The following is a 27,295-nucleotide window of genomic DNA, read 5'->3' on the forward strand; positions in this document are numbered from 1 at the left end:
AGCTAAACATGAACAATTCGATTTCATTTAATTTACTCAAACTATTATATGCCAATTCTCCTCAAATTAAATGACAAATCTATAGTATTGATCAATAATGCAAGGTAAACTTTTATGTTTAGGTGGTTAATAATAAATAACATTAGTTCTTCTGGTGCTTACCCTACCAACAGCAATCTTTTCTTTCTTCATTGAGAGCTGTTTTCCTTGATCCAATGAGGACCTGATAAAGCAAGACAACATTTGTTTTTAGGTTTTAGATGAAACTAACATTAAAAAAATTACACACCCTTAACCATTTTGTTGCATCTTCCTCTACTTCCTTACCTTAACAGCAACTTCGATTTCCCTGATAATAACTTTGCACCTTTTTTGTCTTATCAAGGGGAGACTGTTCATTCTACCATATCCCACATAATTTAGGACTCTGGCATGTTGTCTGTTTTTCATGGCTTCTTCTAAATAATTATCCCTCAATCTTGAATCAAGTATTTAGAGCATTTAAACTAATGCCATCTGACTGTACCATACTCTATCCCTTCTCATCCTGGTCTAGACTAGCATCTATTCACTTCTTGGTATCTCCGAAGATGAACTAACATCAGGGTTAGTCTTCCCATTTTGTTCTGCCACCATTCTGGGTAATGTCGTAGCTTACATGAAAAACTGTATTAAACTCAATCTCTTTCCAGCTTCATGACCTTCATACATCCAGGGCCCTGCATGTGCATTTCACTTTGGCTATCAACTTTCATGACCTTAAACCATGAATCTTATTACTTAGAACTAACACATCTCTGAAAACCCTGCTCTAAGTATTTCAATCTCTGATCCCAACCTCTTCCATTTATACATTTTAAATTCAGTTATTCTCACTACATTTGGTTTTTATTTTACTTAGATTTCCAAATCTAGTCTTCTATCATCTTTGCCCTCTTGGATAATCAATGATCCTGATTTACCTGGGATTTACCTGGTTTTAGCATTGACTATCCAACATTATGGGGAATTCCTTAGTTTCAAGCAAGCCTATCTTCTCTCTCTTTTCCCTGCATTCTCCATGATTATCATTTCATGCAAACTTTGGTAATATTTTTGAACCTCCATTCCCTGCTCTTCTTCCATGAAGAAAAGCTGAATTCTAATCTGTCTCTTAGAACTTCCATGTCAGCCTTGGTCACATCTACTTCTGTGGGATGCTGCTTCAAAAAATCATTCAGCCCTGAAAATTGGTTCTACCATAAGTTAATATCTTGTTTCTACCTGGGTTCTTAACAGTGCCTAGAAATCCTTGCATGACTCTCAAAAAGGGACTGACATCCCACTTCATGGAGAAAACAGGAGCAGACAAGGAAGTCAATCACCAAACCTTTACCTTTACCTTCATTCCACCCAGCCTTTCCCAATTTTCTCCTGTAACAAAAACAGATATTTAAAAATACAGATTATAAGATTTCTCCTCTAGAAATCTATCTTTTAAACAAATAATAGAAAGAGATTCTATCTTAAGACAAGTCTGAAAAACACTAAACTGTTCTCTTTTCTAATCTTTACCTTATTCCTCTCTACTGACTCCGTCTCATCAGCTGACAGAGAACGACACATTCTTCTCATTTTAAAACAATCATGAAACAACAACAATTGTTATTATCCTTGTTCCATTACCATCCTGCTTTTTGCTGTCTTTTTGTAGCCAAATATTTTTCTGTCAAACAAGCTTTTCCTTCTTAAGCTTTTTTGCACCTGATTGAAACTGTTTTCAAGAATGCTAGTAAACTATTGCTGTGTCTATTAGACACTTTGAAAGTTATTTCACTTAAGCTCTTCATCACATTTAATATTATTGACCACTCACTTATTTAAGGGGCTCCTCCTTCACTTCCTTTCACCATTGTACTTTCATATCTCTTTGCACCTTTCTGGCCCTCCATTAGTTTCCCTTTAAGTTCATTTCTCTGTCTTCCCTTCAATGTTTATGTTTCCTTGGGCTCAGTTCTAGGAATTATTTCCTTTGTATGCTTCACACTCTCCTGAGCAATCCCATTCATTCCCATAGTTTCAGTAACTGCTTCTTTGTAGATGACTTTCAAATTGGTAACTCCAGTCCATAGCTTTTCCCTGAGCTCCAGATCCATAGTCAAATGGTTTCTTGATATTTGGTTTATTTCTTTGCTTGTTTCTATCATACACAACCTTAACTGAATCAGTTATTTCCCTATCTCCTCTAATGTTTTCTCTGGCTTTGCAAAGAGCCACAACACTTCCTCTGTCTTGATCACGGTATATTTCCATCTATTCACCAAGTATTTGTCAATTTCATCTTCTAAATATTTCTGGAACATTATTATTGGATAAATATTTAGAAAATAACAAACAGCAAGAAGAAAAGTGAGAAGAAAGGAGGAGGAGAAGGAGAAGGAAAAGGATAAAATATAGAGGGAGAAGTAAAAAAGGAGAACAAAAGATTTACAATCCTATGTTTCAAGAGACAATCTGTGCTAACACACTTGTGAACATGTCTGTCGTCTTGTCTCTATTTGTGTGTGGTATGATAATATTGTTAATGTTGTTCTTACATTATGTTATATAATGCTATAGGTCATATCTTACATTAATATTACTCTTATATTGATATAATATAAATTTATATTATGATTATTATCAATATGATTGTCAACATAATAATATTGGTAATGTGCTCTATAACCAGTCCATATTTTTTAAAGAAAATTACATGTATTCTTTGTAACTTAATGTATAAAAATATATTCTTCAATAACACCGTTATCTTTTATAATATAACATATTTTATCATTTAACCATGATATGATTTATTTAACAAAGTCAATACTTACACTGGTTGTAGATATTTTCCTACTTTATTCCTATAATGACCATTCTTTTCATACATCTTTTATTGTCTCTTGTACTAAATTGCCATACACAATAAAATGCAATATGATCAATTGCAAGTCATTTGATGTATCTACTATCCAACTGACCTTTGGAAATGCTGAACTGATGTACACACCTCTCAGCAGATGATGAGAAATCCCCATTTCTCTATAGTTTCTATTTTATTTTTCAGAATAAGAAATGCCTTATTTGATCAGCCTGGTAGTTCTTCCCTTCCTGTCTCTGGCACTAGTACCCAGAAACATTCTGTGGGAGGCTGCAGTGCATGTCCTTTGTAGGATCAGCTTCAGCATCAGAGAAAGATACACTATTTAACAGACACTTTCACTGGAATAGCTCCTGGTGTATGATTTGGGTTAATTACTGTCATCATTCTTCAAGCTCTTGGCATGACTTCTGTTTGGATAAGCAAATTTAGCATTGATACCAAGCCAAAAAATTAATTCTTAATGTAGCTGGACATAAAATCCTATGAAATCCAACTGTTAAAAGGGAATTAAGGCTTCCTAATTAGACACAACTAACAAAACCCAATAATTTATTGGACGCTATATAGAAAGGTATTCCTTTTTCAAAAGTTATTCATCCTTCTTTCATAAAAACCTGCATTTGGTTCTAGATACTTTGCTCTGAATAATAGCTTTTATTTGAGTATTTTAAAAGAGAAATTATTTAATTTTGGTAGAGAAATTTTAAACATGAGTCTTGTTCTGTCCTTGAAAAATTCTCAGGAAAATTCGCACAATATTTATTTACATATTTTGTATAAAATATGTAAAATTACCATATTGAATCTATTGTCTCTGAGCTGAGCACAAAATTACAAAGTTCAGAGTACCTATGGGGGGAAAAAGTGACTCAGTGTTGGACATGAAAGACAAAAGGGGGCCGCTAGACACTAAAATAACATTTTCAGTTTATTTTATTCAGGGAAGATAGTGATGGAGATTTAAGAAAGTAATTAATATGCATAATATAAATTTAGAAAAAATATTGGAAACAGTTTGAAATAAATATTTTAGTCCTTGCTGGAAAACAGATGTCATTAAACTAACTCTAAATTCTTAAACTTTGAGGGGAGAAACTTTCAGAAGTTATTTGGTCCAACCCCCCACCCCTGCTTTTCAGCACACTCCTCATAGGCAGCTAGACAGTTTTCCCATGTACCTTTCCATGAAGAAGACTTATTGTATTCTATCTTAGATACATCCCATTATAGGGAGCCTCTGTTTGTTGAAATGTTCCTGCCGGCTTGTATCTTCCAATCTTTACTCCTTTTTTTGGGGAGGGGGTTGCGGGTTTGTTATTCGGTTATTGATACTTGTGTATGCTTTGTGAAGTTTTCATGCTATGTTTTTCAGCTCCATCAGATCATTTATTTTCTTCTCTAAACTCGTTATTCTAGTTAGCAGTTCCTGTAACCTTTTGTCAAGGTTCTTAGCTTCCTTGCACTGGGTTAGAACATGCTTCTTTAGCTCAGAGGAGTTTGTTATTATCCTCTTTGTGAAGACTACCTCTGTTAATTCATCAAACTCATTCTCCATCCAGTTTTGTTCCCTTGCTGGGGAGGAGTTTTGATCTTTTGGAATTTTCAGCATTTTTATGCTGGTTTTTCCTCATCTTCGTGGATTTATCTACCTTTGTTCATTGATGCTGACGACCTTTGCATGGGGGTTTTTGTTAATGTTCATGTTATTTCCTTCTAATAATCAGGCCCCTCTTCTGCAGGTCTGCTGGAGTTTGCTGGAAGTCCACCCCAGACCCTGTTTGCCAGGCTATCACCAGCAGAGGCTGCAGAACAGCAACGATTGCTGCCTGCTCCTTCCTCTGAAAGCTTTGTCCCAGAGAGGCACCAGCTAGATACCAGCCAGAGCGCTCTTGCAGGAGGCGTCTGTCGACCCCTGCTGGGATATGTCTCTCAGTCAGGAGAGATAGGAGTCAGGGACCCACTTTAGGAGGCAGTCTATCCCTTAGCAGAGCTCGAACACTGTGCTGGGAGATCTTCCTGCCAAGAGGCAGGAACGTTTAAGTATGCTGAATCTGCGTCCACAACTGCCGCTTCCTCTAGGTACTCTGTCCTAGGGAGATGTGAGTTTTATCTGCAAGTGAGTTTTATCTTACTGCGGCTGCTGTCTTTCTTTCACAGATGCCCTGCTCAGCCAGGAGGAATCTAGAGAGGCAGTCTGGCTACAGCGGCTTTGTGGCACTGAGGTGGGTTGCCCCTAGTTTGGACTTCCCAGTAGCTTTGTTTATACTGTGAGGGGAAAACCACCTACTCAAGCCTCAGTAATGGTGAACGCCCCTCCTCACAGCAAGCTCAAGTGTCCCAGGTGGACTCCAGACTGCTGTGCTGGCAGTGAGAATTTCAAGCCAGTGGATCTTAGCTTTCTGGGCTCCATAGGGGTGGGATCTGCTGAGCAAGACCACTTGACTCCCTGGCTTCAGCCCCCTTTCCAGGAGCAGAACAGTTCTGTCTCACTGGCGTTCTAGGTGCCACTGGGGTACAAAAGAAAACCCCTACAACTAGCTTGGTGACTGCCCAAACGGCCACCCAGTTTGTGCTTGAAACCTAGGGCCCGGGTGGTATAGGCACCTGGGGGATCTCCTGGTCTGCAGGTCACGAAAATCATGCGAAAAGCATAGTATCTGGGCTGGAGTGCACTGTCCCTCATGGCACAGTACCTCATGGCTTCCCTCGGATAGGGAAGGGAGTTCCCTGACCACTTGCACTTCCAGGGTGAGGCAACGCCCACCCTGCTTCTGCTCGCCTTCCATGGGCTGGACCCACTGTCTAACCAGTCCCAGTGAGATGAGCCAGGTACCTCAGTTGGACATGCAGAAATCACTTGCCTTCTGCATTGGTCTAGCTGGGAGCTGCAGACGGAGATGTTCCTTATAGATCACCTTGCCCTAGACCCTCCCCTCCTCCCGTCCTCTTTCCTCCCCTCCTCTCCTCTTCTCTCTCTCTGTTTTCTCCCTCCCTCCCTCCCTTCCTTTCTCTCTCTTTCTTTCTCTTTTCTTTCTCTCTTTCTTTCTTTCCTTCTCTCTCTCTTTCCTCCTTCCTCCTTTCATCTTTTCCTCCCTTTCTTTTTCTTTTTTTGAGACAAGAGTCTTGCTATCTCGCGCAAGCTGGTTTCAAACTCCTGAGCTCAATGGATCCTCCCACTTTGGTCTGAGTAGCTGGAACTACATGTGTGTAGCATCATGCTCTGCTGTATTCTTTATTGGAGATGCTGCAACTTAGAAATTAAAAAAAAATTTTTTTAAACAAACTGATAGAACTGGAATTCTTATTTTAGAAAGAAAAAGAACAAACGGTTTTCAGAAATTGCTTTACAGAACTTCAAGAGGTTCAACTTAGATACTGTATTAACAGAGATTTTATAAATTAGGAAAATTGATTTACTGTAAGGGAAAGGTAATGATTAAGTTTACAACAATATTTATTAATTTGTACATTTTAAGCTTTTATTGAGCTATTTACTGAGTGCATAGTGATACTACACTTAGGTAAATATGCTATTCAGGATTCAGAGATATGTATAGCCCATAGCAAATGGATTTCAAAATATGTTTCATTGCTTCTGGATTAACTTTTCTTGGAGATTCTTAAACAATTATACTCATTTAAATGAAATATATTATGTCACAGTGGCCAAAAAAAATTTTTTTAATGGTGAATCAGAATACTTTTCAGTGTTCTTTCAGTCTCTAGTTATTTATTTACCCACTCAATAAATACTTATGTACATGCTATTTGGTGTTCTAGCTAATGGCAATGGAACAAATAAAAAGTCCTGCCCTATAAACCTTATAATATAGAGTTAGGAGAAAGACAAAATAAAAATAAGTAAATTTCCCAATCTTATGGAAATTAATAAGACTTACGAAAAAGTAAAACTGGGAAAGGAGTATGAAGTGTTGAATATGAAATTGGGTGGGTAAGCAAGTCTTCACTGATGACACAGCATTTAAGCAAACACCAGCAGAAGGTGGATGTGCAAGCCATATGGTTATCTGAACAACATATACTTTATGTAGTGAATCAGAAACGCTATGGGCTTGAAGTAGGGCATGCCTGGCTATTCCAGGAACAGAAAACGGTCAGTGTTGCAGGAGCAGAGTAGAGGGGAGAACTTCCTACGATTCTGAGATCAGAAAGGTAAACAGGTCCAGGTCTTATAGGACTTTACAAGTCAGTGTGAGGACCTCAGATTTTTCTCTGAGATGTGAGTCTTTTGGAAGTTTTGGGCAGAAGAGCGATATGATCTGACTTACATTTATAAAAGAAATTCTCTTACTATGCTGCAGATAGCCTGCATGGGGTAAGATGGCTGCAGGAAGACCTGTACACAGGCAGTTACAGTAAAGACAAGTGAGAAATGATGGTGATTGGATAGAGGGGCAGCTGTGAAGGTGGTGAGCAGTGAGTGAATTCTGGACTCTTGGATATATTTTCAAGATAGAGCCAAAGGGATTCGATAATAGATTGGACATGAGTAAGAAGGGTCAAGATGACTGCAAGATATTTTTTACCTGAGCAACTGGAAGCTAATGGCATCACCATTAGCTAAGATGGAAAAAAATCACACGTGGAGCAGGTTTGTGTGTGGTGAAGGAAAATCAAGAAACCTGTGTGGGACATGTAAATTGGAGATGTCATTTAGACATTAGAGAGGAGATGCTGAGAGGGTCAGTTGCCTGTCCATCCCTGGAGTTCAGAAGAGAGATCCAGACTAGAGAGATTTATTTGGAGATATTAGTGTATAAAAAGTATTTAAAGCCAGAGACGGTATAACAACACTAAGATACTAGACAAAGAGAAGTGGTCCAAGGCCTTTACGATCAAGGAGGAATGATTTATTCGTAGTTTACCTAGTGAGTCAGCTAAATCTGGTATGCACACAAATCTCCAACCTGCAACATCCACATCATCCACACATCCTTAGGCATATCCAATTCTTTAAAAAATGATGCATTCAAGACTCATTCTTCCATTCAAGGTCAAAACTGCCACATTCTGAGCTCTTGGATCCTAAAGTCCTTGATTCCCTGTAATCTGTCCCAATTCTCCATTTTAGCAATCATAAGCTGCTCCCTATAACTCTAGGCACTTATTTTATAATCTCTCTCTCTCTCTTTTTTAGATGAAATCTTGCTCTGTCACCCAGGCTGGAGTGCAGTGCCACGATCTCAGCTCATTGCACCTCTGTCTCCCAGGTACAAGCGATTCTCCTGCCTCAGCCTCCCGAATAGCTGGGATTATAGGTGTGCACTACCCTGCCTGGATAATTTTTGTATTTTGGTAGAGACAGGGTTTCACCATGTTGGTCAGTCTGGTCTCAAATTCCTGACTTCAGGTGATCCACCCACTTTGGCCTCCCAAAGTGCTGGGATTACAGATGTGAGCCACTGCACCCAGCCTATAATCTTTTTATTCATATTACTTCCTATTATCTTTCGGCTTTCTGTTTACGCAACTGATGGGAAGAAATATTGGGAAAGAACCGATTAGGTGAATTTGCCTCAGTCACTGTTCATTTTCATCACTTGCAAAAAAAAGCATAATGTACCAAAACCTAAGACCAAAGTTTACCCCTTTCTTCCTGTCTCCCTCCTCTCTTCCTTCCTGTCTTCGTTTCTACTCTCTTTTCCCTCCTTTCTTCCTTCCTTCCTTCCTTCCTTCCTTCCTTCCTTCCTTCCTTCCTTCCTTCCTTTCTTTTTCTCTCTCTCTCTTTCTCTCTCTTTTTTCCTCCCATTTTTCTAGGCAGGTTCTTCAGGTCCTACATCGAGTCTATATGTCTAGGTCACATATCCTGTCTTGATAATCATCCATATCCATTGTGAAATGTTCATGCTCAAAGCCTGTTTTCACATTCTCATCTGTAGAGTGTATGAATGCTATGAGATGGGGATGTTTTTGGCAATCAGATTAAATTTCTACTACTAGAATTTGGCTAGAAATAGCTAGGAATCTAATGAGCATATGTTTTCCAAACTAAGTCTCATCCATCTCACTTAAAAATTTAGACATGTTCATCTAACTTGTAGTTTAGAATTGGAAACCATTAAGTACATTTTATATCTGTTATAATGTATAGATCTTTTTTATAGAATACGTTCAAATGCTAAAAGAAGGTAATTAATCCGCCCATAATCCCAGTGAATCTGGCATTTCCTGATACTCACCTAACTTTTTGCTCCAGGATTTGGTCTTTTCGTCTAGTTCTGGAGCTGACTGCCCTAACTTGCTTTAGAGCAGGAGCTGGAGAGAAAGACAGTATGTACTTTTACATCCAAAATTATAAGCAAACAATAAGCAAAATGGAGGAAAGTATAATGGAGAATTACACAAATTAGAGGGATTTTTAGGTTCTAGATTGCAGGTTTACTGGGAGCCTTTTTATTTTCTCCATTATTTCGGCTTGTCCTAAAATGTACTGTAATCTCATAGTAAAACTGAGATTTCATAATGAAAAAACCTAAAGATAAATTCTGTTTTTTTCTCTGAGAAAGGGATACTAACTCTCTCAGTGTCCCTCTGAGAGGGATGCTAACATATTTCAGGCCTTCCAGAGAAGAGCTAAGTATTTCCCCAGAGGAACACCACTCCAGCCATTAAAAGAAACGTGTAATTTCATGAGGCCTTTATACAAATGTGATTCTTGTGAAGATTAGTAAGAAAACAATGGTAAATTCCCCAAAGCTGATGTTGTTTTACAAATGTCACCAACAGTGATAATTGCATCCTATGTGACAGGTATTGCCCTAAGGGCTTTGTATCTCTTTTAATTTTCAAAACCAGCCCTGCGAGAAAAGTACTATAGTTATTATCCTTATTTTAGGGATTAAAAAGACTGAGGCACTGAAATCTTAAGCAGGAAATGCAAACTAAGGTCATACACCTAGACCTATCAGCTACTGAGGTTGAAGTAACCTTAGTGAATTTGATGGTAAATGGGCTAGAGAATTTGATGGTAAATACCTCAGCGCTAGACAGATTTTTGTCTTTTTTTATAGTACAATAGTTGAACTCTTTCAATTTTAAGTTTCTCATCTGTAAAAAGAAGGAATTGGATTCGGAGATTTCTATGGTCTCTTGTACGAATTCTTTGCTTTCTTTTTTCTAGAAGGAAACATCTAGCCCCTAATGGAAGAATCTGATTGATCTCAACTATCTGTATGAAACATGGGGATTCCACATCTCAAAGAATGCAAATTCAGTGTGAAGGTGCTTCAGCCTCTCCCTCTAAGGAATATTCTCATTCTTATACCCTTTAATAATAATATTTAAATTTCTTAATTTTCAATTTATAAAATGCTTTCACATGCATTATACAAATTGAGCTCACAAAGGGCCTGATAAGAGAATAAGTAAATTAACCTATATTTTGCATGAGAAAAAATAAAAATCAGAGAGGAGAAGTGGATTGCCTGAAACCCAGCATTGCTTAAGACAGGGCATGGGAGGAAAGCAAGTATTGGGGAAACAGCAAGCACCAGTAAATGAGAGTGGGCCACTCTTTTGTCACTCGAAGTCAGTACCAAGTCAATGTACTTATTCCTACCCACTTGATACAATGTTTAAGAGCTTGGTTGTTCTCTGGCATGAAACAGAGGTGGCATGGGATTCAAATGCTGTCACTTACCTTCTGTCTTAATTTGAGAAAGGCACCTAATCTCTGTAAAATGAGGACCATGGCAGTCTCTGGAGGTTTGGGGGAGGATTAAGTAAATGCAAAAGTGATGAATATACTGACATTGTTAATATCCACAACATACAAGCTAACATCAGTATAATTAGTATAAGAATTATCCTACCTTAAATATGTAAAATTTATCTTTAGTTTTCTTATATTTTTCTTTATAACCCATTTCTGACCTCTGATTTGATTATCCTATATGATATTTCCATAAGGCCAGACTCTTAGATTTTTTTAGAGCTAGATGGAATCTTAGAGATTTGATATGTCCAAACCCAAATCACACTGCAAACAGTACTTTCTACCATTTACTTTCTAAGTTACCTGTTATTGACTTCAGCAATGAGAATAAGAATGATTGGGAAAGAAAAAGAATTGGCTGAGTAATAAGCAGTTTGGGGGGCAGGAGAGAGATAATAATGGAATTGTTCAGTTCTACGTCTGCCACTACGGAAAACAGAGCAAGCTGAAGCACTGCATTTCACAAACGGGAAGAACCACAAGAATTAAGTCATTTGATGAAGACCGACATGGTTATTCAGTGAGAGAACTAGATCCCAGGATTCCTGACAGTTGGTGCACTGTTTATTCCACAACGTTGTGCTGAGCTATACAGTAGTTCCCCCTTACCTGTAGTTTGCTTCCTACTGTTTCAGTTACCCAGTGTCAACCATGCTCCAAAGTATTAAATGAAAAACTCCAGAAATAAATAATTCATAAGTTTTAAATTGCTTGCTGTCCTGAGTGGCCTGATGCAATATTGCACTGTCCTCATCTGTTCTGTCTGGCTAGTGAACAATCTCTTTGTCTAGCACATCCATGCCGTGGGGATACTCCCCACACATTGTTCACTTAAGAGACTTCTGGGTTATTAGATTAACTGTCATAGTATTAAAGCGCTTGTATTCAAGGAACTCTTATTTTTCTTCATAATGGCCCCAAAACACATGAGTAGTGATGCTGGTATCTTGGTCTACTTTATTATTAGTTATTGCTAATCTCCTACCCTGCCTAGTTTATAAATTAAACTTTATCATAGTCATATATGGAATTTTAAAAAGCGTGGTATATACACACTTACGTACTATCCAAAGTTTCAGTCATCCACTGGGGGTCTTGGAATGTATCCCCTGTGGATGAGGCATGCCTACTGCACTCCCTTTGTAGTGACATACAACAAGAATTTTGAAATGGAAGAACTGTGTACCTTTTAAAGAAATTTTTGGACAGACTCAAGACCAAAAAGAGTGAATTATAATAATCGCAGAGTGATCACGCCTCTCACAGCCTACTCTCTGCCAGGTAATTTTTCTAAATCTCAGCAAAAAAAAATGCTCAAACAGAATCCAATTCTCCTTGCTATTTATGCAAATAACAAAAAGAAATTTCCCATGGGGAGAGAACTGCACCTAAAATCTCTGGAACCACAGCAAGAGTGCAAGTAAAGGCTCACATGCTGCATTTCCAATTATTTAATAGTCATAGATGACTAAAGACTAAAAGACTCAAGTTCTATTGCTTTCTCTGACAAATATACTTTCCAAGCTGGAAGGCAAGGGTCAGATGAGAATGTCTAGATTCCTGAGACTTCCTCTGGGAGACATGACAGTCCTTGATGAGTCAGCCCCAGCCAAGGCCTTTGCTGCTCTTCTCTCCCTCCCAAGCTCCACTCCTCACTCCGAAGGCCCTGCACATCTGTGGATACTTCAGCTCACATGTCCAGACTCTACTCATTCTCCCACCTGCAAGAGTAAACATCTTTAGGCCAAAGAATGATGCATGCCAGCAGAGCAGTCTGCTCTTGAGAGAACAAATTTGGGAAGGATAGCCCAGGTCCCAGGAGCAAACTTCCATCGTTTGAGCAGAAAATCTGGCACCTGAGTACTTAGAATGGTCAGGAAGTGGGAAATGGGGAGGACACTGCTGGCCACAGAGCCATGCAAGGAACGCTAGAGTGGGAAGTTACTAAAGCATGAAGTACAGGGACAGGTTCAGTTGGCCTAGGTTTAGGGGGCAGCATTGCGGGGACATCACGCTGAATGTAAGCTATTATTTAATGGAGGGTTTGATATTAAAATCCATTTTTGCCTTGCTCCCTATGGTGGCCAAGGAAATCATACTCTATAGGGCTAACCTTTTACAGATTATCTCTTGATCTGGCTATCTAGTTTTTATTGTGAGTGTAAGTCTTTATATATATTTTTTTATCCAGCATTCAAAAAAATCAAAATTCCAGAATATTCATTTTCAATAACACATTCTATTTCTGGCTTATAAAGATTTTCTCTACTTTCCACCTTCCTGATTGTCATGGAAAAGACAGAAATACTGAGGTAATTAGAAAAAAGTTCAAGTTACATTTTTCTAACTCTGGCAAATTTCTGATTGTGAGTTGGTAACATCTATTAATAGATCTATTAACATCCAGCAGCCAAGGTTTAAGAATATTACTTCTTTTATTTTGTTACAGTAGAGGGCACTTGTACATGAGAAGGTATACAAATGCAGAAAAGGTGGGATTTTGTTTCCCAAACTGGATATTTAAACAATAGCAAATTCCACAGGTTTCAAAAGATACACTGTTCATATTTTATGGCAAATTAAATATTTAATTTAAAGCTTACACACTGCCTACTTTTGGAACTACATTTTCTAAAGTTGTGCAATCTATATTTCATGTGACCTTTAAAGTAAATGTCCACACAACACAAGAAAGACACTGGCTTATAGCATTCCATAGTACCTTGTTAACTACTGAGGGGATACACTTTCAGATTCACCTGTTTAACAAACAACTACTGAGCACCTGTAATTTGCTTAGCACGAGGCTACCTAAGTGATGGGATAGAGGAAATTAATTCTTCTCGTCTAGGAGGCACTCCTAGACATCTGTTTTCTACACAAGAAGCATAAATTATTACTTAACCTGCCTAAGAAGGCAAGGAATCATTTCCAAAGTTGCTAGCCATTAAGAGAGAAGGAAGTGCTTCTTTTGTTAAGGATGGCAGCAGTCATCTGACAATGCTCCAGATAATTTCGCAAATAGAATATTTGTCATTTGAGAAAGGTGGACAAACAAGGAATTAAAAAAAATAGTACTACAAAACGAATGTGTTTTGCCCTAGATCCCAAAGAGAAACATCAGCAAAATGACTTTGTTTTTGAATTGCATGGCATTAAAATGATAAATTGTACTGACTTGTTATAAACCAATTTCATATTTTTAGGACTTTATATCCAGGAAAAGTGTCAGATGAGCTAATGGATACTAGCTCATGTAGAAAATAGTGAGACATGGCTCTATATTTCTTCTATCTTGAAATTATGAAAGAGTTAACTGGTTTTACAGTTAGTTTACTGCGATGTTCTGAAAAGGTATAAATGAAGGGTCTAGGGAAGTATAGAAAAAAAATATTATGGTCTCTACATGACAAACCATCTATAGCTTTAAAAAGAGATGATGGTACATTCCCCAACTTTAAGATAATGCTGGATTTCAAACATTTCTCCATCTTACACATTGGCTAAGGATCAAACTATTTCTTTTATTTTAAAATGTCCATACATCTTAATTTAATATTTTAGGGCTAGAGTGGCAAAAATTAATCAACAAAACCAATAGTTAATTTGTAAAGGTTGGACAAACATCACTCCCTTTGCCTTTCCCAATTTCTTTCTTTTGTTTCTCTTCCTCAATGTGTTATTTTATACCTAGATGTTTAAAATATGTATTATTTATTTCACATGTATGTTCCCGGTTCTTAGCTGAAAGAAGATATAATGTTTAGAGTCATGATATTCTAGACTTGGACTAGTGTTTATAAGTAATCTAATTTCTTATTTCATAAATGAATAAATAGATCCCAGGGAATTTAAAACTTTTCTTAAAAATCATAAATGAGTTTGATTTTTAACTGTTTGTCTCATCGTATTTGCTTCTTTTCTATGGAAAGAAAGGTGCCCCGTCCCTGACTTAAGCAGGATGAATGAAATTTATAGCATAAAATTATGCAATTAATGAACTTTCAAAATGAATAGGTGTATTGTATCTTAAGCTTATTTTCCATTGTACCCTTACCTTTTTCTTCTTCACTGATGACTTGGTGCAGATTTGTGAGATTTTTGGTTTCAGACAGCAGCTCCTGGTATGGTCCCATTTGAGCTACTCTGCCACTTTCCATTACAACAATAAGATCCATTTGTGGCAGAAGTGTGAGATTGTGTGTCACTAAAATACGAGTCTGAAAAACAAAGTGTTTTATTCCATAGGTTACAAAAAATGGCTTTTTGAAAAAAGCTATAGTGACTTTTTCTCCTTTACTATTTCAAGTATGATTTTTCGTGGGTGCCAGTTTAAGGCAGCATCTATATATTTTACCAGGAATAATGACATGCTGCTAGATGAGAAAATAGTTTGTAAAGTTGATTTTTAACACTTTCGTTCAGGTATTTTTTTCACTCATTAGAAATGAATCAATTTAACTGCAAATTCAAAGCAATTTCATATATGTCATTCTTGCTTATTTGTAAATACATAGTACCATTACAAAAAAGTGTTTAATCTAAGTCATAATTTATAGTATTTATTTTTAAGTCATTCATATTATTTTCTACATACACATACAATGAAGTGTGACATTTTTAATCTTGAGTTTATGTCATTATATAAAGATGTTTATTTTTACTGAGGCATATATTTTATAATTTTATACATATATTTTTCAGAGTTCTCTATATGAATAATTCCATAAACACATATTATGAAGAAATAAATGTGGTTTTGGAGTCAGACATAATTTTAAACATACCTACTGTTCTTGAGTTGAGCAACCTATATCAAGTCATTGTGAGCTGTGGGGTCCTTTATATGTGAAATAGGGATAAATGAACTAATTTACTCTGCAAAATATGGCAGGTACTGGTACATATTGATTTTCATCCTCTTGGCCCCTTCACAAAGCAGCTGAATCACTACTATTGCTATGTTAATAATATCCAATTTTATGCTTTAAATCATCAATAAAATGATTTGATTTTTAATAACAGTAGTGTGCCCCAAAATACCATTTTAAAAATCACTTGAGTCAATAACAACTCATTATGGCACATAAATCCCCTTAGGATACGGTATTAGATGAAGAGATAACAATCACATAAATTGTCACCAGAGTAAACTTATAAGCAAAGCTTTAAAAATGACCCATTGAAATTTGCCTGTGAAATCACAATCTAAGCATCCCATATTTTCATGTGAAATGTGACTACTTTGCTTAAACAAACAAACAAAATAAATGGAATTCTAGGCACAATGCTAGGCAGATCCCCTGCCCCGCAAGAAAGCATAAATGAAACTATGGATACCTTGTTTTTCAAAAGGCCCAAGGACCCTATCACTTTTTCAAAAAGCTGCTTTCCAACATGAACATCAACAGCAGACAAGGGATCATCCAGGAGGTAGACGTCGGCCCCGCTGTAGACAGCTCTGGCAAGGCTTACTCGATGTTGCTGGCCCTCACTTATAGTCACACCCTGAAAACAGAGCAGGAGAAAAACAAGACTAGAGGAAATGTGTATACATCTCAAAGCATGTGCAGTTACATCTAAATGCTCTTTTATAGCTTGGATAGATAGCAATCCAAGATGAATGCTGCTCCAATCTTTCTTTATCCAGGACTTTCTAGGCCTAGCCCTATCTCATGTCCTAGCATTACTAACTTTTACAAATTAGCAGATATATCTACTTCCTCTTAACTGCTTACTCTCAAAAGAGGATGCTAACAATTAAGGAGAAAATAATTTCTGAATCTCTAATTCTAAAAAATTGTGCCTCTAGAATATTAAACAAGACTTTTGGCTGTCAACCACATACTGATACTAGTGATTATTTTTAAATTGACACATAGAAAATTGAAAATACTAGCTAAATTACCAAAGAAGTAATCAACATGTCCGATTGTCTCCTGTAGAAAGATTAGTACAAGCCTTGTTGGCAAAAGTACAACTCTAAGAAGCAAGAATAGGGAATATTCATCACTCCATGTGAGAATTAAAGTTGACATGTACAACCATGTGTGAAGAATTATGGGGCCAGGCCCAATTTACTTGATTTATTTTATATTTAGTGTTTACAGATCTGGTTTAAAAGCTCTCAGTGCAGCACAGAACTTAGCTAATGACCTATAATTATAAAATGCCATTGCTTCTTTGCATTTTTCAACCTTATCCTACTCAGCAAGCATCTTCTGAGTATGGCTATATTTGGAATACTATGCAAGTGCTTGGGATTCAAAGATAAGTAAAACAGAGTCTGTCATGAGGAGGTCACATTTTAGCTACGGGGATTATACACCCTTCCCCCACACACTCATATACATATACATAAAGCAATGTAATACACATGTGTGTGCATAGGCTTATAATAGCACACAAGTCGTGTGTTTGTTGGGAGCATTCGATAAGACTAAACAATTTAGGAAAAATCCAACAGTGAGTATGGATACCATCAACATTAGCTATTATCATTCAGTCACTCTTCTTTCCAATTCATCCTCTACCTTGTCACGTTTTCTGTAATGTGTCATCTTGCTTAAAAACCTTGGATATCCACATCTCCCTCTTTCCATCACTCATGAGCAACAGCAAAAACAGCAAATTATTTAGTATAAATCTAAGATGCTTATATCCTGGCATTAACTTATCTCTTCACCCACTCTCCCAATGTTGTCTTCAAGTGACTGTGGTTTGTCAAGCAGACTAACCTGGTCTTTCACACTGGGCAGAGGCTGTTCAGTTTGCTTGGGAGACACAGTCTCTCTTTTTAACTTACGGGCTACTCACACTGAAATGTTCTCCAAAGGCAACTTTTCATCTGGTGTCCCAAGTGAAGTGATTCGTTCCCCACATCCTGTCTTGCTGTGCTTTGTGTATCCATCCCATTGCTAGAATTGGCAATATTTATCTCAGTCTTTCTCAATAGCCTGTGAGACCCTACCTGGTTAATTCTTGCATTCCCAATACCTAGAGTCTAAGGCTAGGTGATTAATAAATATTGGTAAAGACAACTGATGAATATTATTGGCAGAGGTCCACCAGACTGCAAATCCCTGGAAGGCAGAGTGGTAGATCTCTCACTCACCATTGTGAATAAAGACATGTAAGAAATTAATAAATGTGATCACAGGAAGAATGTCAACAGAAAAGATGAATCCAAGTAAGGGAAAAGTCTACAGTTACTGCCTTTGTTGTCTCATAAGCACTTGCAAACAGATTTCCTTTTGAAATATTCAACTACATGTTTAAAGTTCAAATGCAAATTGGGATGAATTTAACTGTAAAAACAAGTCATTAAAAATAGCAATAGCATTCAATGCCTACATTAAATCTATACGTCTTTCTTTGGATTTGTTTCCCTTTTAAAGTTTTTACAGTTACAAAATATCAGATATTTCATATTTTTAGAGATTGGATTTATCAGCACCTTGTTCAACATGTATTAACAAGTTTGAAGAAGTCACATTTCTGCATTTTAGTTAGTATCCATGTGGGGGAATCATTTTGCATGTGCCACAGTAAAGGAACATATTTAGCCCATGGTTTGGCCTTCTTTAGCCTTAAAATAGAGATGGGAATCTGTGAAATTATTTTGCTTGGAGACAGTGAAGATGCAAAAAGAAATCCAGGGGTTAGAAAAAAATAAATGTATTTAAAACTATTGAGAAAATATATCTGTAAAGTTGTAGATTATAAATGAAGTAAGCCTAGTTGCAAGGTAAATTCTGGCTCATCCTGGATTATATATATATATATATATATATATATATATATATATAATTTTTATTGCATTTTAGGTTTTGGGGTACATGTGAAGAACATGCAAGATTGTTGCATAGGTACACACATGGCAGTGTGATTTGCAGCCTTCCTTCCCTTCACNTTGCTGCCTTCCTCCCCATCACCTATATCTGGCATTTCTCCCCATGCCATCTCTCACCAACTCCCCACCCCCCGCTGTCCCTCCCCTAGTTACCCCAACTGACCCCACTGTGTGATGCTCCCCTCCCTGTGTCCATGTGTTCTCATTGTTCAACACCCGCCTATGAGTGAGAACATGTGGTGTTTGATTTTCTGTTCTTGTGTCAGTTTACTGAGAATGACGGTTTCCAGCTTCACCCATGTCCCTGCAAAGGACATGAACTCATCGTTTTTGATGGCTGCATAATATTCCATGGTGTATTTTATATATTTCTACATTCTATAATTTTTTATGTATTTCATGTATTAATTTCTATAATATGGTTATTAGGTAACATGAGGGCAGGGGTAAAAATGTTTAACAATGTTATGCTCACTCTCTTTTCAGGGATTCAAAATGCTCAGTAAGGATTATTTATTCATCTTTACAGCACACATGAATTGAGGGCAGAAGCTGCTTTTGCATTAATGTTTAATTAATGGAGATTTTAGTCAGGGGTTGGAGATAATCTCTTGGGGTTCATACTTCCGCTCATGATATATATATTTTTAAATCCAAAACACTGAGCAGAGTAGTAACTGTTTACTAACACAATGAAAATGAAATAGAACAAAGAGTAAGACGACTGGGAAACAAGTTCCACTTGAGCAGGAATGAGCAAACTTGGAGAAGTCACATTCATAACAGTGTTGCAACAGAGCTCCGTTAGAACCTGGACTCGGGTGCCACTGCAGGAGACTGGTGCTCTTTTGCTCCTATTCTAGACTTGACTTTGTACACAAAGGTTACAGAAACAAATAAAACTATTAGTCTGTCTTTAGAAAGTGGACTGCATTGTACCAGTCACCAAAACAAAAGTTCGATGATCTAATTAATGGGCTTTTATTCCCCCACATGTATACTAACAAAAGAATTTCTGACTGATTTTTAATCTGTTCTCCAGTCAGTTATAAATAATTACTTGTCCTTAATACTGCCATCTCTTATATAGAAATTACATTAAAATTTCTAAAAATTATAGTAGTATAGCTCTTCGAGACTTCAGGAAAAAGGCCATCAACACTTTATTAGCACAGCTGAATGGGGTTATGTCACTTCACATGATAAATTATGGTTTCCTTACTCTTTCTCCAATCTCAGTTTGATCCCCCTTTGGTAACTGCTCCAAATCTGGAAGGAGAGCACAGGCTTCCAATACTTGCTCATAAAACTCTTCATTCATGACAGAGCCAAAGAGAATGTTTTCTTGCAAAGTGCAATTCTGAATCCAGGCCTGCTGAGAAACATAAGCCACAGAGCCCTAAAAAAGAAAGAGGTAAAGAAAAAAGCATTCTTAACTAGAGAAAAGGAGAAGTTGCATGCACCACAATAAAGCAACATATTTAATCCATGGTTTTATCTTCTTTAGCTTTAAAATAGAAATAAAAAATTTAATATAGATAAACATAATTATACAGATCATGGCACCATATTTAAATCTTTTATATCCTTATTGGAATTTCCTCCAAATGATTTACTTTGTGCTTCTTATTTACTTTCACTGTAGCTTCTATCCAAGCTATCTGTCTCTGGTAGTATTCTCTGTAATCAGATGCTGAGTGTGTCAGTTTGCTAGAGCTGCAATAACAACATAGCATAGACTGGGTGGCTTAAACAGTGGAAATTTATCCTGACGATTCTGGAGGCTAGAAGTCTGAAATCAGGTGTCAGCAAGGTTGATTTCTACTGAGGCCACTCTCCTTAGATTGCTGATGATTGTAATTTTTTGTGCTTCTCATGGTCTCTCTCTCTCTTTCCCCCCTCTCTCTCGTGTGTGTGTGTGTGTGTGTGTGTGTGTGTGTGTGTGTGTGTGTGTGTGTGTCTCTCTTAATTCCTCTTATAAGGACACCAGTGATATTGAATTAGGTCTCACCTTAATGAGCTTATTTTAACTTAATCAGCTCCTTAAACACCCGGTGTCCAAATATAGTCACTCTGAGGTCCTAGGAGTTAGAACTTCAACATGTGAAACTTGGGGGAACACAATTCAGTCTGTAACACTGAATTAGACTTTAATGTGCAAGTTGTTTATGTGGGATCAACCCTTATGGAAGGAAAGAAGGAAAGGAGATTAGGCAGAGGGAGAAGCCACACCACGATGCAGAACCAAGAAAGTATTGGCTAATCCTCCAGAGAGCCATGGAAGAGAATTGGTCATCACAGCTGCCCCAAGACAGGCTGAGCAAAAGTGGGACCCTGGGCCAGGCTATTATCTGAAGGCCAGGCCAGGTTTGAAGGAGATGACTTGTTGTTCATACTCCCACAGCTGGAATGTGTAGAAGTCCTTACTAGCAGGAGGATCGGAGTCGCAAATCTCCATGTGTTCTATATTAACCACTGCTCCTAAATTCATTTATTTTTATGATTTTATGTCTTGAAATGATTTTTAAATACATGACAGTCTGCTGCCTAAAATATCTTCTCAACTAACCCTTCTTTTCTAGTAAAAGAGCCCATAGTATTCGTACTAGTGGCCTACCTTTCAATCTGCTCCATGGACTCAATCCAAACATTGATTTAGTATTTTAAGTACTGCACAGTCTATAACAATACCAGACACTTGAAGTATTTCCTGGCATACACATGTATGCAACCATTATTAGCCTTTTGATTTCTACCAACTACTTTAAAGATCAAAGAATAACTTTTAAATCTTCTTTGTTGAGTATGTAAGACACAGAATGTCTTTTGATCAGAAACAATATAATTCTGATCTGACCTGATCTTGAACACAAAAGGAATTGCTCTTAAATTGCCTTGTGAAGTGCATAATCTAACCTTTGCTTAGAACTGCATATTAAATCATCATGTGAGTGATAGTATTTTGAATATTTGCTATATATTAAGGAAGGTGAACAGTGCAAAGGATAAAAAACCAGGAGAAAAAACTAAAGAACATGAAAAAAAAAAAAAGAAACTACTACGTTAAAAGGTATGGCCTTTTATTGGTATTACAAGAGCTGAAAAAGAGTTGATCAATTTTCACAGGGATGTAAATGTTCTCTTTTATTATTGTTATTTCTTTTCACATGCAAATGAAAACACTTTGTTTCATTCTTAATAATGAAACTACAGTAGAAGTTTCGTGAATTCAAAAATGGTCTCCAAATCTCTGATGTTTCTACCACAGAATACTGAATACCGAATACTTTCACGAACAGTGCCTGGTGAGAGCTTTTGATACTGAGAAGAGTAGCGACTCTATAGAGAAAACTTAGTGACAATAGGCAGTCTTAGAGTCTGAATACTGTGGATTAAAATATGCCCCCAAAAATAATCATCCAAAACACAGAAAAATAGAAAGTGCACACAAAAGCACTTTGAAAACGCCATTATAATGTTCACTTTACTTAAATACAGATAGGATGATACAAATTCTGAATAAAATATATTTGGGGAAATAATTTAGAGTGTGATACTTCAAATCCTGCCATTGATCCAAGCCAAAAGCTTCCTGAATGCCAGTGACCAGTTATAAAAACAGATAATATCTTTTGACTTGGGCATCTGTAATTTAATATAAACAAAGAGCATCCTCTCTGTTTTACCACTAATAATGGCATTGTTACAGTTTCTTTCATCACTATGAACACCCTCTTAATCAAAAGCATTCAAAGATATCAGAAATAATCCTTAAATCTTATTATGAGAGCCTCAACAGTCATAATAAAGATGATGATCATCATACATATTCATAAAGAGCCAGCTAATACTTTGCCAGGAACTAGGCTAGGTCTTTGCACATTATCCTATTCAATTCTCACCCCAGCCTTTTCAGCTTATTACTATTGTTAATGAATTAAGTGAAATCTGGAATTAACAATATTTTTATCTTTATCAATTTCTAATTATTTTTCAAGATCAAATAAAAGGAGACCTCGGCCGAGCGTAGTGGCTCACACCTGTAATCCCAGCACTTTGGGAAGCCAAGGCAGGTGGATCACCAGATCAAGAGATAGATCCCATCCTGGCCAACATGGTGAAACCCCAGCTCTACTGAAAATACAAAAAAATTTAGCTGGGTGTGGTAGCATGCGCCTGTAGTCCCAGCTACTCAGGAGGCTGAGGCAGGAGAATCGCTTGAACCCAGGAGACGGAGGTTGCAGGGAGTCAAGATCGCGCCTCTGCACTCCCATCTGGGTGACAGAGCGAGATTCAGTCTCAAACAAACAAACAACAACAAAAAACAAACAGAAAAACCAAACAAAAATAAAAGGCAACCTCCTCTCGGATTCTTTTTTGAACACGTCAAAACAGAATTTGTTGTTTTTTATGCTTTAATTCATTTTTTTATGTCTAATTTAGACATTTGTTATAATTGATCATGGTATTTCCCTCACTAGACTATGACCTTTGAAAGAAGAGTGGCATGTCTTATTCACATTTACTTCTCTGGCACTAAGTGCTAGGCACATAGAATGGGCTCAGTAATTGCTTAGTGAAAATAGCTGAAAAATACTAAACAAAAGTGAAATTAATATGACACACATTATGTTTGTAATGTACACCCAAGGAAAGGTATAGCCATCTTTAAATGTAGAGAAATGACTAATTGCAATTGCTATGAACAGCATGGTGGTACAAAGATAGTATACCTAAGATTAAAAAATAGTGGTGTTCATTATGTGCAATCATCAGAAAAAGTCGTAGGAGTCATATTTGTTTCTAGACTAGCTAACAGTAATGTTGAGATAAAAAAAGAATAACAACAAATTAGTCACCCAAGGACTGGATCAGGAAAGCTGTAAGGACATAAAGAAATGCATGAGGAAAAATAAAAGAATTTAGAGTTGACTTTTCCCAGAGAGGAAAGAAAAAAATTAAGAGTGAAGATATACTAATTTCAGATACATAGAGCTTATTCGTCTTGTCACAGGTAAGACGGAAAGATTGGGCTACTTAGTATTTTATCTAAAAGTTGATTACATCCAAGGAAAAATTCACTGGGTAGTCTACTGTTTCAAAAAAGAAAGCTGATAAAGAACTTGTTGAATTCTTATTATTATCAACCTTTAAGAATAGATCAATTAGTCAAGAGCAGACCTCTCCATGGTCCTGAGGCTGAATCTTAAATGTACCTTATTAATATCTTTATTTTTCTGAGGTTTATTTTCGGCCAAAGATCCTACCCGTGAGTGGCTATAAGCCATTTCATTCTTGGAAATGAAATGGCTGTAATTACTTAGGGAATCTTGCTGAATAATAATTAGATACCTAATCAAATGACAATATAAATCACATTCGTTTCTCTATAATTGGTTGCAATTCAGTTAATATCATCAAACAATTACCATAAGCATTTATAAATGATTTGCTGGTGTATTTGGAGATCTGAATTCTGTTGCTCATCCACCCATAGTTAATCAATTTCTATGGAATTGAATAGTTTGTTATAAACTAGAAATACCCATTAAATACTCGCATCTTCAATTCAATTTGATAAATTCTTATTGACACTAATGACAAGCTGGCTACACTAGGAGATGCTGAAATAATGCATTTTTGATTTTACCTTTCTTTGGACTACTCCGGTAAGTTTCTCCATTTCCCCAAGAATGGCAGAAAGCATGGATGACTTTCCAGATCCGACTTGCCCTACAACACCCACTAAAGCTCCTTCTGGAATCTTTAAGTTCAAGCTGCACGAGAAAAAAGGAAGAGAGGCGATATAGGAAATTCTTGTTATGGTTGTTTTTAATATGCATTCCTAGATAAGCCACTGTATGCAGCACTTAGCACCATCCCTGGAATTGCTACTTTTCACCTTTCTCTACAAACACCTACCCTTCCAAAATGCAAACAAATGATCGATAAAGTGCTGCAGGTAGAAGAAATAATAGAAAAAAGGACAACAAAATCACCTTGAAAATGAAAAGTAAAGTGAGAGGTTAAAAGTCTTATTAATTTCAATATATTAATCTTATCGCAAACCTCTAAAAAATAAAAATACGGAGTATTTTAGAGCTCAATATTAACATTAAAAAAAATTATCCAAACCATGACTTACTCTTTCAGAACTGGTATTCCTCTTTTATCCCAGGAGAAAGAAGCATCTGTAAACCCAATAGCATGATCTAAGGAAGAAAAAAAAAATGCAATGATGCATTTTAGAACCAATTATCTTCAGTTCAGAAGTCAAATAAGTAATGAATGCAAAGAGGAAGAGCTGACCTCCTATATATTTTGTTTCAATACTTTGAGGAAGAAGCTCCTTGGCATTGAGAAAGTCTTCCAAACGGCCCAGGGATATCCTTGTCTATCAAAATAAGCACAGATGGAATTTATCTGGGATTCAAGTAGAACTTAAACTAAAAGCTATTTATTACATTTTACAGCCTGAGTAGAATTTTTTATGCAAATTGAAGATATTGAGATAAATATAGCAAACATAGTTTGAATTGTGTTAATGTTATAAATATGTTCATTCCTAAAGAGAAAGGGCTGTTTCAAGAACCAAAAATCAAAACTAATGTCATCTATGCAGAAAGGTATGAGAAAAAGAAACAAAAATCCAATTCATTATTCCAGAATAATCATAATAATTGCTAATTAATAATCATAGAAAGAATAGTCTTTTCCCAACTTCTTTGAGGTATAACTGAGAAAAATTATACATATTTAAGTTGTACAACATGATTTTTTGATATACATGCACATTTTGATTACCACAATCAAGATAATTAGATTATGTATCACCTCACATATACACCTTTATTCTCCTGTGTATATGAATACCTAACATCTACTCTCTTAGCAATTTTCAACTATACAATACAGTATTATTAACCACAGTCTCCATGCTATACGTTAGGTCTGCAGAATATATTCATCTTGTAATTGGAAGTTTATAATCGTTAATCAACATCTCATTCACCTACCCCACCCAATCTCACCCTTGAGCTCTAATATGCACTTTTCTTCACTCCGCTTTCACAAGTTAGATTTCACATATACGTGAGATAATATAGTATTTGTCTCTCTGTGTCGAGTTTACTTCACTTAGTATAATGTTCTGCCATGTTGAATACTATTAAACTGTGTCTATATATTTTTTAGCAACTTATCTGCAATGGCCACTTAGGTTGTGTCTATATCTTGGCTCCTGAATAATAATGTAATGAGCATGGGAGTGCATATCATATCTTTTCAAGATAGTGATTTTATTTCCTTTGGATATATACCCATAAGTGGGATTTCTGTCTCATACGGTAATTTAATTTTTTGAGGGACTTCCATACTGTTTTCCACAACGAATATACCCATTTGTGTTCCCACCAATAGTATACAAGGGTTCCCTTCTCTCAACATCCTTGCCAACACTTATTATTCTTTGACTTTTTGATAATAGCCATCCTAACAGGTGTGAGGTGGTATTTCCTTGTGCTGTAGAAAAATTAGGTCTTAAAAACAACTTTAAGATTGGTGAGTGAATTCTACTACTGATGGTAAATAAAACTGTAATGTTGACAATAATAATATTCAATTATAGTAAAATAATAATATAGTAAAATAGCTATAAAATGTTTAGCTACATTAGGATAAATAAAATTAAATTGTTTTCTGGAAACTGACTCACATAAAATTTCTAGTACATTTTTATTTGCTTTGTCCTAGGAGACTTGTATTGTTAGCACATAAGATGTAATTAGGCTGTGGTTTTGTTTACCACGTGTGTCAAATCAGAACATACATCTAGCTTTTTCTTTCTTTCCATTTTGGGAAATTGTTCGCCTTAAGTGAAGGCAGCAGTGTACTGCTAGGAATTGGAAAAGACTTTGATACTGGACCTTTAGCTAGATTCTAATTTCAAATGTAGAACAAAAGTGTTACTCTAAGAACTGGCATTTTCTTTAAGAGAAGTGTGTTATGAAATCAAAGCTAAATGCATCACATCAGTGGTTCTTCTACGCCCTCTGTTGGTTATTTTAAGAAAAATAACATTTAAAAATTGTAACAAAAAATGGCTTCATTGGTCTTTACTATTCAATTATGTTACTCCTTTTTCAAGTAATATTTTTTAAAGAGGAAAGCTCTTAGATTAAAGGGATGATTCCAATCAGCAAATAGTCACTTTGTTTATGAATCCAGATTTGAGGAAAAGAATTTAATGGCGAATGGCCAGATGACTCAAACCTGACATCCAAAAAATGTGACCAGAAATCTCAGGGCAAAAGGATCGAGGAAATTTTTTGGGTTTCCTGTGGCTTTAGCATACATCTACTCATTGTATCTAGCCTCCAGGAACTAGGGATTACAACTAAAAGCAGGCTGACCCAGATATCTCACATGTGGCTTGTTGGCTGACTGATATTATCAATGTGTTTTCTCCCTGCTTATTCATTCAGTATAGATTAAATGCTGCTGAACTCTGGGAAAACATTTCATCCAGTTTCATATAAAGCATCTAATTAAAAATTTCCCACTGGAAACAGAAAATGAATCCTGTGATGGCATAGTGGCCAACACCAGCTTTAAAAATGCTAAGTAGAGGACCTAACACTTAACAAGAAAACAAAATAATATACTAAAATATTTAAAAGTCACTTTGATGGGAAAAAAACACAAGCAAGGAAGACATGATTCTTTCTATTCTATAATGTTCTGTATTACTTATTAATTCAGGAAGACTAATTTTGAGTGCAGCGTTAAACAACCAAATGAAGTG

The 27,295-nt window shown here is 36.4% G+C and overlaps 1 protein-coding gene across 2 annotated transcripts in view; it reads right to left on the reverse strand.

The window, feature by feature from the left end:
- LOC108312103 (canalicular multispecific organic anion transporter 1-like) overlaps positions 1–27,295 on the reverse strand; it is a 91,390-nt gene that overhangs the window by 25,077 nt on the left and 39,018 nt on the right. For both annotated transcript variants that reach the window (XM_017539853.2, XM_037742549.1), the window contains 8 exons: positions 24,802–24,886; positions 24,638–24,704; positions 24,143–24,269; positions 19,715–19,891; positions 15,981–16,148; positions 14,698–14,860; positions 9,106–9,181; positions 163–223 (listed from right to left, as the gene is read on the reverse strand). In XM_017539853.2, the coding sequence (XP_017395342.1) occupies positions 163–223; positions 9,106–9,181; positions 14,698–14,860; positions 15,981–16,148; positions 19,715–19,891; positions 24,143–24,269; positions 24,638–24,704; positions 24,802–24,886 (924 nt within the window). The remainder of the gene's footprint in view (positions 1–162; positions 224–9,105; positions 9,182–14,697; positions 14,861–15,980; positions 16,149–19,714; positions 19,892–24,142; positions 24,270–24,637; positions 24,705–24,801; positions 24,887–27,295) is intronic.

The sequence above is a fragment of the Cebus imitator genome, unplaced genomic scaffold, assembly GCF_001604975.1.
Source record: "Cebus imitator isolate Cc_AM_T3 unplaced genomic scaffold, Cebus_imitator-1.0 Scaffold7, whole genome shotgun sequence".
Classification (NCBI taxonomy): domain Eukaryota; kingdom Metazoa; phylum Chordata; class Mammalia; order Primates; family Cebidae; genus Cebus; species Cebus imitator.